The 13,173-nt window shown below is 41.1% G+C and overlaps 1 protein-coding gene across 6 annotated transcripts in view; it reads left to right on the top strand.

The window, feature by feature from the left end:
* The window catches only part of LOC311239521 (unconventional myosin-IXb-like), a 180,511-nt gene that overhangs the window by 135,528 nt on the left and 31,810 nt on the right, over positions 1-13,173 (top strand). For all 6 annotated transcript variants that reach the window (XM_084327837.1, XM_084327839.1, XM_084327836.1 and 3 more), the window contains 7 exons: positions 45-176; positions 3,658-3,781; positions 3,928-4,031; positions 5,561-5,692; positions 6,013-6,119; positions 6,591-6,731; positions 12,140-12,393. In XM_084327837.1, coding sequence (XP_084183963.1) covers positions 45-176; positions 3,658-3,781; positions 3,928-4,031; positions 5,561-5,692; positions 6,013-6,119; positions 6,591-6,731; positions 12,140-12,393 — 994 coding nt within the window. The remainder of the gene's footprint in view (positions 1-44; positions 177-3,657; positions 3,782-3,927; positions 4,032-5,560; positions 5,693-6,012; positions 6,120-6,590; positions 6,732-12,139; positions 12,394-13,173) is intronic.

The following is a 13,173-nucleotide window of genomic DNA, read 5'->3' as shown; positions in this document are numbered from 1 at the left end:
CGGTTAACGGTCGTGTGAGATCCTGACGGAGGGTTTCTTTCCAGGGTCGCCAAGGAGGAAGAGCACAACGGGATGTCTGCAAACTCATTAGCCATTGTGTTCGCCCCGTGTGTCCTGCGCACCCCTCACGCAGACGACCCCTTCCTCGGCATGAAAGACGTGGGCAAGACGACCATGTGAGTCAGACGGCCATACGCACATCACTGCTGTTGTCGACTGAAAACATTGTATCTCCAGTTTTAGTTGTTTTCGTGTTTTTAATTGAAGTGAATGTTAAAGGGGACATATTTTAGTCCTCTTCAACAAGTGATATAGGTATTCTATAGGTACCCTAAACAAGTTAATATAGGTCACCATCTAGCAGTGGTGCACGACATCAACATCGAACTAAATTATAAGATTTATTCTTCTTCCTGCTCCTTTTGTCCATGGAATGGCTATTTATGATTTTTTTAATGAAGAAACTATGATTGTATTATTCCATGTGGCAAATAAAAACTCTGAACTGAACTGAACTGAATTCAGATCTAACTTTCAGATGTTGCAGATCAAATACGACTCAAGATCCAGCAATAGCATAGCAATCTTGTCGTTAAAATTATTTTCAGAAACATCCTGCTTTTATCGAGATATCTTCACACGCACATAGAGTACATGCACGTTATTCACCACGGCGATTGTGCCTGCAATTCTGAATGGCTCGTTTCAGGAGGGAGGGTTCTTGTCACAGCTGGATTCCAGGAAAGGCACAATGCATGTTCTCAGTGTTGGGACAATCCCTCATTCTGTAAAAACAATGCAAAACACAGGAAAAGGTAATTTCACAAAATTACAATAGGTCCCCTTTAACTCTGTTGTGAGTTTTATGACCCTAAATACTGTGACACCCATTCAAAACCCCAATTTGTAGAAATACATCAAATCTTCTCAATTCTCAATTCTCAATCTGGCAACAATGTTGACTTTCTTAATTCGTTGGAGATACAACTGAATCAGTTTGATTTCTCCTACTGCCAGACAAGCAGTGGCACCCTTTTAGAGATACAACTGAAGCAGTTTATCTCTCCTACTGCCAGACAAGCAGTGTAATTTATTCTAACTCAAGCCAATATATGTATCACTCTTTGCAGATGATCGTGTAATATTTACACAGTGTAAGAGGCACAGCATCAAAACGTGTTCTTGTTAGATGTATTTTTTTTCCTATGTTGAGATACAGCACAGGGTTCCCACATATCCTGGAAAACCTTAGAAACCTGGCTTAGATGTTTCCCAGTGACAAGAAAACACATGGACATTTTGAAAATGAATCAAATGTAATGGGAGAACTTGGGTGATGGTTCTGGAAAGTCCTGAATTTACTCTTCTCAAAAATCTCTTGGAATAAGCTTTTAGATGCTATTTTCCTAAAAAGTTTCAGTCACATACCCCTGGACCAGCCAAGTCCTAATGACACGTTCAAAATTGATCCACCGTTATATTTCAAAATATATAAAATGGTTTCTAAAACAGGTAGCTCAAATCAAGCAATCTGATTGGTTCATAACCATAGTATAATGAGCGTATAGTATATACCCACAACTATGATTCGAATTACTCTTCACAAGTCAGTATCACTCTGCGTCTGAGGAATAAAATCGTTAGCCTAACGCTCCATTGTAACAAACTGAAACTATGACAGTTAGCTAGCTGACAACATGGAAGTACATGTATGGGCAGCGTGAATACTTTACCCAAGGCAGTTGTCCTTCCGCGTTTGGTTTGCGCGCCCTGATTGGCCTCTCAGCGCCCAATCGCGTTGCGCCTAGCTTTCAGTTCCACAACGCAAGTCCTCGCCCATTTCCTTGTATTGTTTTCATATCAATCGACATCACATCAATATACATAATGTAGTGTTTTCATCTCTTCATATCAATCGGCATCACATCAATATAAATAACGTAGTGTTTTCATCTCGGATATTAACGTAACGCGCTATTCATATCAATCGGCATCACATCAATATAAATAACGTAGTGTTTTCATGAAAACACTACGTTATTTATATTGATGTGATGCCGATTGATATGAAGAGATGAAAACACTACGTTATTTATATTGATGTGATTCCGATTGATATGAAAAGCGCGTTACGTTAATATCTGAGATGAAAACACTACATTATTTATATTGATGTGATACCGATTGATATGAAGAGATGAAAACACTACGTTATTTATATTGATGTGATGCCGATTGATATGAATAGCGGGTTACGTAGAGATGAAAACACTACGTTATTTATATTGATGTGATGCCGATTGATATGAAGAGATGAAAACACTACGTTATTTATATTGATGTGATGCCGATTGATATGAATAGCGTGTTACGTTAATATAGAGATGAAAACACTACGTTATTTATATTGATGTGATGCCGATTGATATGAATAGTGTGTTACGTTAATATCTGAGATGAAAACACTACGTTATTTATATTGATGTGATGCCGATTGATATGAATAGCGCGTTACAATACGTTATGTATATTGATGTGATGTCGCTTGATATGAAAACAATACGAGGAAATGGGCGAGGACTTGCGTTGTGGAACTGAAAGCTAGGCGCAAAGCGATTGGGCGCTGAGAGGCCAATCAGGGCGCGCAAACCGAACGCGGAAGGACAACTGCCTTGGGTAAAGTATTCACGCGTATGGGCAGGGTAATGGTAGAAGACATAAATACAGGCAATACAATTATAGTACAGTATAAAAGTAAAAATAGGCAGTGTAAACAATATAATTAACTCTGAATATATGCATCTGAGCAAGTAGGCAGTGTGATTAAAGGTGCAGGGTCTGTATGCCCTATCAGTTATATTAACATTACAATAAATATGGTTACAATAAATACTAGAATCTAAATATATACTATGAGTAAGTATACAGTATACACAGGTGCAGTATACATAAGGTACCCTAACTGGCATGATATACACCATTCGTCATACGTTGTGGTTTACGCAGTTTAGGCGGGAGTCAGACACTCATTGGGTCAGACATTCCTAGTAGTTCTCGAGGTCTGCTGCCGTTAGTTTTCCGGCTGCGGTCCCTGCCCACTGGGGCTGTCCCCGACTAAGGATTTGGATGGTCGACTAGGATTGGCCCAAATTTGCCGGTAGTCGACTATTGGTCGACTTAAAAAAAAGAAAAAAAGTATAATTTTTTAAAACTTTTTTATTTTTATTTTTTGTATCATTCCATTTGGGCTGTGGGGGGTGCTTAATGTCTGAAGGAGTCGACTGAAGGCTTCTTGTCCTCTGCAAAAGCATGCAATTGGTCCACTGATGGATACATCTTGATATTTGTCTAGTCTAGTGTGTTCATTAGATGGGTGAAATCCTCTTTCAGTGCCTCTGTGCCTGTTTTTGTAGGCAGTTAGCCTCTGGTATGCGTGCCATTAGCGTTAGCCATGCTTCTAAGCCTCTTTTTCTTTTGGAAAAAATGATAAAAAAAAATATTATTATTATTTTTTTATTATATTCGACTAAGAGGTTGGCCAGTCGACTACGGCTCCTTTCGACCGATTAGTCGACTAATCGATTAATAGGGGTCAGCCCTACTGTTGTGTGAGCCTGATGGCCGCTATCGTTGACCCCGCTGCTGCTGTCCATCCAGGTGTGTGGAGATCCTGATCAAGGAGCAGTTCCGGCGCTACACAGAGAAGCTGCAGAACATCCAGGATTTGGAGTTCGCCGAGGCCCTGGCTCTCAACCAGCTCCGACTGAGGAGACAGAACACGGTGAGGAGACACGCACCACGCCACGTCACTGGAGGAATGACCACTTGGGGACGTGAAAGAAGCATTCATTAAAGCCTGCACTGCCATTTAGTGGCCGTCACTAACGCCTCACAACAACAACAACCCCTGTTCTGTTGTCTGCATAGATCATTGAGAAACCCTCCCAACTAGATGTTCCTGGACACACGGACTCTGACAGTGAGGCAGAGAAGTCCCTGATTGAGAGGATCAAGTCTATCAAGGAGGAGAAGTGAGTTGAAACTGTTTTTAGGGTGTGTTTTTTTTTTAGGAGAGCTGCAGCCTATTCAACTGCAGCTAATTCGTCAGATCGATGAGATTTTGGTCGGAATCGGATGATGGAAAAGACAAGATAAGATAGTCCTTTATTGATCCCCTTCCCATTCTGGCAGCATGGGGGAGGGGTGGGGGTACAGGTATGGGCAGGGTAATAGAAAAAAAGATATAGGCAATCAAATGAAAATAAACGGTATAAACAATATAATTAACTGAATATAAACCAATATGAGAAAAATAAACAGTCAAGATGTAGTAAAAAGGTACAGGGTGTGGGTTGAAAATAATGGGGATTATGCTTTGAATATAACTGTGTGTGTGTGTGTGTGTGTGTGTGTGTGTGTGTGTGTGTGGACTACTGTACTATTACAGGTATTGAAATGAACAATGCAACTTCCTTATACAAAAAAAAATATATATATATTTTTTTTAGGAATAATTAAATATCGGTATTGCGGGAAATGAGTATTGAAACCGTTTTAAATATTCAGAATCGATATGTATAGAAAAATCAATATTTTTGACAACACTACAGAAGAGATCAATGACAACTCTCCTTATACCACAGTTCAAGGTGCTGTAAGTGGTATTATTTTGTTAAAATGTGTTAAATAGCTCTACATTCGTATAGCCATCATCACTGATGTATAGTGTATTTTGCGTTTACTGCAGAGCGGAGGGACTGGGAGACCTATGTTACTGACCAAACACTCTATATCAGTGATGGCTGTCCGAGCTATTATTTTAACATGTAGACATTTTAACTTATAACAAACAAAATACCACTTTATAGCATATTTTTAAGTAACAGGAAATGTACAGAATAAACCCTGACTGGTGATTCAAGATGCTGACACGATGCAAAGCTGTACATCATCCTGGAATATCTTATCTTATTACAGGGCTACCTACCAAAGACCATTCATTAATCTGACTAATAGATTCAAGAGGTTTATTAATCACATACATACACAAGACATATAGTGAAATGAAGGTGGCCATGGCCGCTTCGATTGTGCAAAAATAGTCCAGCAGAAAAAATAGTCCAGCAGAACTGCAGCTGTTACCATAGCGATGCAAATAAAGTGCTTGACAGGTGGCGCCTTGTTGTCCACAGAGAATAGTATTCAGAAATAATAACTGATCGCTGGCACAGAATATGTTCATATTCAACAAAGCTCTGCAATATGGACTTGATTGCTTGTCTACTCTTCCTCATCTCTCTTTTTCTTTCATCTTGCATTCCATCTCTCTCTCCCTTCTCTGTCTCTGTTCTCTCTCTCCTCTCTCCCTATCCTCTGTCTGTCTCTCTCGTCTCTATCTCTGTTCTGTCTCTCTCTGTTCTCTGTCTCTCTCTCTCTGTCTCTCTCTGCCCCTCTCTCTCTCTCTCTCCGTCTCCTCTCCTCTCTGTTCTCTCTCTCTCCTCTCCTCTCTCTGTTCTCTCTCTGTTCTCTCTGTTATCTCTCTCTCCTATGTCTCTCTTAGTCCTGGGGAGAGTGTTTCTCCCCCAGCCTCCCATGGCCTCCTGGTCTGTCCCGTTGGACCAGGCATGACCATCACCCCAGCAGGTCCCAGCACCCAGCCTGCTACCTCCTCTAACCACCCTGCCAGCTGCAGGTGAGGAGGGGATATAAGGCTTGTATTTCAACAATACTCTTACAAATGTACAAATGTTCATTTGTAGGAAAGAGTTTTCAGTGTTCAAGTTGCATAGTTAATAACGTATAAGATGCCCCGTGAGAAGTTGTACATGTATATCAGAAATGGCTAAACATTTGTTCCATCTTCTATTGTGGATATTTCATTTTGAAACATAACCCTTTTGAATATACTGTGTGTGTGCACGTGTCCTGCCTGCACGCACCCGAGTGTGCGCAGACTCCTGACATCACTCTTTAATTTAACTATCGGCCCTTATCTCGCTGCATGCCGCCCAGATCCCGTCCTGTGCTGATGGAGGAGATCGATGCGTTTCGAGTGAAGCTCTTCCACGAGGACACTGTGTCCCTGGCCCCCTCCACCGCCGAGCCCATCAACCTAGAAGGTCAGCTGCCGACTAGATGGATGTGGTAATAAAAGGGGGATGAGGACCTGTTGAAAGGTCCCAGCACCTCTATCATAACATCTGTCCTGGCTCACTGAGCCTTGACATGGGAGATAGCTGGAGCTGGGTAGATGATGAGCTGGTAGATGATGAGCTGGTAGATAACTGGAGCTGGTAGATGGAGCTTCACAACATAAACATTCTAAATGGACCCAAGTGTGTTTCCTGTTGTAATGTGTATGTTTGTAACGTGAGTGTAATGTGTATGTTTGTAACGTGAGTGTAATGTGTATGTTTGTAACGTGAGTGTAATGTGTATGTTTGTAATGTGTATGTTTGTAACGTGAGTGTAATGTGTATGTTTGTAACGTGAGTGTAATGTGTATGTTTGTAATGTGTATGTTTGTAACGTGAGTGTAATGTGTATGTTTGTAATGTGTATGTTTGTAACGTGAGTGTAATGTGTGACAGATGGCCACTATGCAACACTGCGAGCTGATCTGGAGTCTGATGCCCAGGACCTGGAGGCAGAGTCTTGGAGTGTGGCGGTCGACCAGAGCTACCTCAAGGCCCTGAACAAAGAAACCACGAAGCGACAAGATGTTATCTACGGTAGGTCCACTGTTAAGAGACCAGATGTTATCTACGGTAGGTCCACTGTTAAGAGACCAGATGTTATCTACGGTAGGTCCACTGTTAACACATTGGTTGCCAGCCGGATATGACTATTTATCGCTTGGATGCCAGCACGTTAATCAATGGGAGGACGAGCACATTTGCGAGCGATTAAATTATATCTTAAATTATGGCTATGTGTCTAATACACCCGTCGCTTATCAATGACTTGCTTGCAGTCAACATGTACGAAACGGATTGTTTTTCATCGGTACCTTTCCGTTTTCTTTTTGTATTTTATTTTTTTATTATTTTTTAAACAAACACATAAACAAACATGACAACACACAATAGGATATACAAACACACATATGCTCCAGCTCGTACCCCCCTCTCCCGGACCCCCCATTGGATAATCCAACCATTATAACTTGTTCCTAACCAGACACTACCATTATATGCTAGCTTTTATTCTCTCCACCACTTCTAACCACATTGCCACTTTGGATTCATTGAGACCCAAAATTCTTGCTGTAGATATTTCTTGATAAATCACATCGAGATATGTAAGAATCCAGACCTTCCGTTTTATACCGTTTTGAATACGAGTATAGTTTTGAGATTTCTAGAAACAAAAAGATTCCGCGAAAATACCCATTTACTGGAATACACAAAACACGTCATTTTCCGGCTGATTTATGAATAGTTTCAAATAAATGCTAGATTATCGAGAGTATTTGTGTTCTTATGCACGATACAAAAGCGGGCTGAAAAATAATTTATTCGTGCCTCGCTCAGCGCCTAACGCCACACACACACACACACGTTGTGAACGCTGTGCAAAACAACTCTGATTAACCCAAAACTGGTAACATAGATTCCTTTGCTCAGATCAGATGTTCTGCAAAAAGATGAATCCAATTCCTGATCGCCATTCCAAATATTGATCGCGTTTATTGATCCAACGTTATAGTCCGAAACGCATTATCGAAAGCTGCTCCGAGCCTCTCCAGTGAATCTGGTAACCGACACTGCTTGCCAGAGATGGGGAAACCCTGGACCGGAGTTTTTCTCTGATGCATTTTTTCACGCAATCCAATCCAATGATGTGCATTACCATCCGGGAGACGATAGGGGGCGGTATTTGCCATTTTCGAGCTCAGAGCCATTCCCAATGATAACGTCAGGCTGGACGGATGAAAAATTAATGGATATCGCTAATAAAAAATAACGATTAAATAATGAGAAATCTCGTTATTGGCAACCAACGAATGGCGGCCAATAACGAGAAATCTCGTTGTTGGCAACCAATGTGTTAAGAGACCAGATGTTATCTATGGTAGGTCCACTGTTAAGAGACCAGGGCCCTCATTTATCAACGTTGTGTACGCACAGATATGTGCATAACCCGTGCGTACGATAATTTCTAAGCAAAGTGTGGGACTTAAATTGAACTTGTGCTTGACTTTGTGCGTATATCTACGCACAGCTCGGGGCATGCGTACCTGGTGCCCGGTGGTAGAATATGAATATTACAACGCGGAAATAAGCTTCTGTGCATTAGTTTCAACACTGGCGTGTTCTGTATGAACCGTAATTCATTATACATAGTTCATTGTAAAATAGCAACAGTAGTGTAATTATGGTCAAAACCCTATAAATAGCATTTGGAATAATAGGTCTTTCTCTCCGAATGAATGCAGCATGGTTTATATATAGCGTTATCGGAATATACGGGGTGTATTGACTGCGCTCCGCTTAACTCAACTTGTTATTATTTTGCACATAGACCGCAGAAACACGGTAACGTTTTGATTATATTTAAAAGGCTTTGCCATTGGTAAACGAAACAAGTGGAATTTCGAAGCTGTAAGCAGAATACAAGTCATATGAACACCCACGATATAGTGTTCTTCCCCCTTCCGTATAAGAAAGAATAAAAAACGCATTGCAACGAGAACAGAGGTTATTTGTTGAGTTAGTGTATACAAAACCCTTGCAATAAATGTGTCTTAAATGAATGAAAAGCATACATGCTCTGGATACAGAGCATATATCGTGTGGGTGATATGACTTGTATTCTGCTTACAGAATTTCACGTATTTAGTTTTACAATGTCAAAGCCTTTTAATATAATCAAAACGTTCCCGTATTTCTGCAATCTATGCCCAAAATAATAACGAGTTGTGTTCTAACAAAGAACGTATTACATGTTGGGTAGGCTGATAGAGTAAACTATGATATGAATATGATATGATATAAGGTATACTATACTGGTCCGTCCGCGAGGATAGCGAGGAGTCGGATAGCCATTAAATGCCATTTGAGAATATAGGCTATTAATGCAAAGCGACGGCCTATAGCCTATACATATTATTTAATGTTTTCATAAGCGTAAAGATACAACAGCTAGATTAATGATCAAGTTAGTTTACTGTATGCAGGCTCTTTGCAGGGCTGTGCCATGTGTTATTATATATGCGCAAGTTACTGTTGCATAATGTAGGCTATGGCTTCTATTATATGTAATTCATATAGGCTACCTAATACCGACAACAAAATAGATACCTCTACAAGTCATATTATACCCGGTAGCCAATCGAACTAAGCAATAAAGGCATTCATATTCCAGCATGGTTATAATGACACACCAACGCCAAACAGTGGTTAACGAACGGTCTTTATGAGTATTTTGAGCTGTCCAGGCAGAATTGCAGCAATGGTCTTCTTAGGGAGTCGTTGACAAGTCCGACAGCCTGTTATTTATCCCATAACACGGGTTGTGTCTTCTTGGTTCGGCAGCGCCTCAGTGAACAATCTCGCTCGTGGAGTTTCTCATAGTTCGCTCGGGTCAGTCCATTATTTCACAACCCATGGGGGATGTTTCATTACCATATATGGATAATCATGCACAAGCATTGACGGTAGAACAAAGAGGTATTTATCAACGGAGTGTGCGTAGGACCAGTGTTGGGACTAACGCGTTACAAAGTAACGCGTTACAGAAACGAAGTTACTTTTTGCCGCAACTAGTACTCTAACGCATTACTTTTGAAATTCAGTAACGCTACTTACGTTACTGAATGGTTTGTTAGTTCGTTACTGCGTTCTTTTTATGTAGATTCATAGCGAGCGTCCTTATTTCGCCTGCGTTTGTTTTGTTTACTGTAGACTGAAAGGCGCTATATAAAACGAAGTATTATTATTATTATTATTATTTCTTTCCGTAGCCTCATTCTGGTTTCGCACTTCTGATTGGCCACTGACGTTCTGAAAGAAATAGGCGCTCTCTACAGTAAACAACAAGAGGACGCTCGCTATGAATCTACATAATAAGAACGCAGTAATAATAACGAACTAACAAACCATTTAGCAACTACTTGGAGAGATAATTAATATACAACATGGAAACGAGATAAAGAACATGTTTGAAGGGCTGCTGGAGTCAACTGGACTAACGTTACATCTCGACCACCGCAGACTGGTGACGGTGAGTGCAATGTGTTCACTGAAACTCAAGATCAACGGATTTTGACTGTACGAAATCTGCCAGGGAATCTCATAATACTAATCAAACAATATAAATATAGTCCTTTCATGCACAATTGATATCCTAACTATTCTAACGTTGCAATGCTTTGATAACAACGCTGCAAGATGGTTATGAATGAATTAATGAATGGATGAATGAATGAATGAATGAAAACTTTATTTAACAGATTGCAGAATGGGTACAATACAGTACGGCTCAATACATACAATTGTTAAGGGGATGCAGACCTGAGAAAGACGTTTGTCTTGTTTCCATCAGGGTCCCCCATTTTCAATTCATATAGACATTTATGACATACACAACATACATGACATTTATGGCATAGGGACATATAGGTATTTAGTACTGATACATTTGTGACATAAGCGGTATTCAAATATACAGTACTGTTACCCCTAGATCCTGACAGAGTATATACATATGATGGGGAGGGGACTGTACATTAGGAGGGGGTGGGTGGGTGGGAGAGAAATATACATACAGCGGGGAGGGAATATATAATGAAACGCTCTAGACCACATTGCTTAGCAGAGTTCGGTGATGTGAATGGAAACTGTCAAGTTGATCAACCGATTTTGAGTATATGGGGCATGGGACTTGAGCAATTTATTTTTTTTATTTTTTTTTAAATAACTAAATAGTTACTTTTCACAGTAACTCATTACTTTTGGGTGTAAGTAACTAGTACAGTAACGAAGTTACTTTGAAATGAAGTAACTAGTAAAGTAACTGAGTTACTATTTTTCAGTAACTAGCACAACACTGCGTAGGACCCATGTACGCACGTTGATAAATCACAATATTTCTGTGCGTACACACATTCTAAATTCTGTGCTTACGTACGAAAATAGAACACTTTCTAAGAATTGTTGATAAATGAGGGCCCAGATGTTATCTACGGTAGGACCACTGATGGGAGACAATATGTTATCTACGGTAGGTCCACTGTTAAGACTAGATGTTATACCGGCCGCATCCAGCTAGACGGCGGTATCGAGCACCCTTTGAAACCTTATATCTTGGCCTGTGCAGCGGTCAAATGTCACCGGGCACAGTTTTCTGGGTCGGGCCAGTCGAGCGGTTCTCCCGGTTCCATTGAAGCGCGTCAAATATCCCCAATCCATATGTTGTGGTGGGTTATGCCATGGACCAATGGACATCGGATGTACCAGATGGTGATCAAACAATTGGAATATAATTTTTGGAATACTCCCGATCACATGTAAGGACTATCTGACGTAAATGTTTGCTTGATCGTGCAATGCTCTTATACCGATCGGGCTGATAAGCGTGTTTAGTGTTCAATACGAATGCCGTTACTGGCAATCAAATAATCAGAAACGATTCATGATGGAACATAATACCTATTATATAGATTTGATTTGGGAATGGTAGCGTGTACAGGCAAGAAACGGCATCGCTTAGAGTAGGATTCATGTATGAGGCTACAACACAGCCTTTCGGGAATTACCCCAGACCACTCTAAAAGCCATACTTATATTCACCACGGTATAACACGGGAACGTATGGATGAAAAAATGTATTCTTTTTCACATACTGAACGATAGATAGTTGATGTCAAATGGGCCATAGTATTGTATCCATAGCTATAATATAGAATACAGTTATAGCTCTACAAACAAGGTGACGCGCTCCTATCTTTTAAAGCGTGGCATTGCTACGACGGGGGGCCCCGTCAAATAGCTGGCAGTCGATGAGTTAACAGTTGTTTGTATTGAGCCGTACTGTGTATTGTATCTGCAATCTGTTAATAAAGTTTTCAATCAATGGTTGTTATGATGACTATCGCTACGAATCGATGACGCTAAACCACGTCGCCTGCGTTCCCCAGAGCTGATCCAGACGGAGATGCACCACGTGCGGACCCTGAAGATCCTCCTCCACGTCTACAAGTACGAGCTGACGGAGTCCCTGCTGCTGGAGGAGGCCCGGCTGGAGCGCCTGTTCCCCCGCGTGGAAGGCCTCCTGGTCCTGCACCAGCACCTCCTCTGCAGCCTGAAGCAGCGCCGCCAGCAGGCCCTGGAGCAGGAGGACAGCACCACCAACTACCACATCACACAGCTGGGGGACATACTCATCTCCCAGGTAGGGAGCGCTTAATGCCCCCTGGAAGCCTAGCTAGAGCCGGGATTTCTTTCGATTGGTGGTGTTTATTCAGAACTAGCACACGGCTATGATGTCATGTTAGTGTTCTGTCACTAAGCACACTGCTATGATGTCATGTTAGTGTTCTGTCACTAAGCACACTGCTATGATGTCATGTTAGTGTTCCGTCACTAAGCACACTGCTATGATGTCATGTTAGTGTTCTGTCACTAAGCACACTGCTATGATGTCATGTTAGTGTTCCATCACTAAGCACACTGCTATGATGTCATGTTAGTGTTCCGTCACTAAGCACACGGCTATGATGTCATGTTAGTGTTCTGTCACTAAGCACACGGCTATGATGTCATGTTAGTGTTCTGTCACTAAGCACACGGCTATGATGTCATGTTAGTGTTCTGTCACTAAGCACACTGCTATGATGTCATGTTAGTGTTCCATCACTAAGCACACTGCTATGATGTCATGTTAGTGTTCCGTCACTAAGCACACTGCTATGATGTCATGTTAGTGTTCTGTCACTAAGCACACTGCTATGATGTCATGTTAGTGTTCCATCACTAAGCACACTGCTATGATGTCATGTTAGTGTTCCATCACTAAGCACACTGCTATGATGTCATGTTAGTGTTCCGTCACTAAGCACACTGCTATGATGTCATGTTAGTGTTCTGTCACTAAGCACACTGCTATGATATCATGTTAGTGTTCTGTCACTAAGCACACTGCTATGATATCGTGTTAGTGTTCTTCCACTAA

The sequence above is a fragment of the Notolepis coatsorum genome, assembly GCF_963971535.1.
Source record: "Notolepis coatsorum genome assembly, chromosome: 13".
NCBI lineage: Eukaryota > Metazoa > Chordata > Actinopteri > Aulopiformes > Paralepididae > Notolepis > Notolepis coatsorum.
This window is presented reverse-complemented; position numbering and strand designations above follow the sequence as displayed.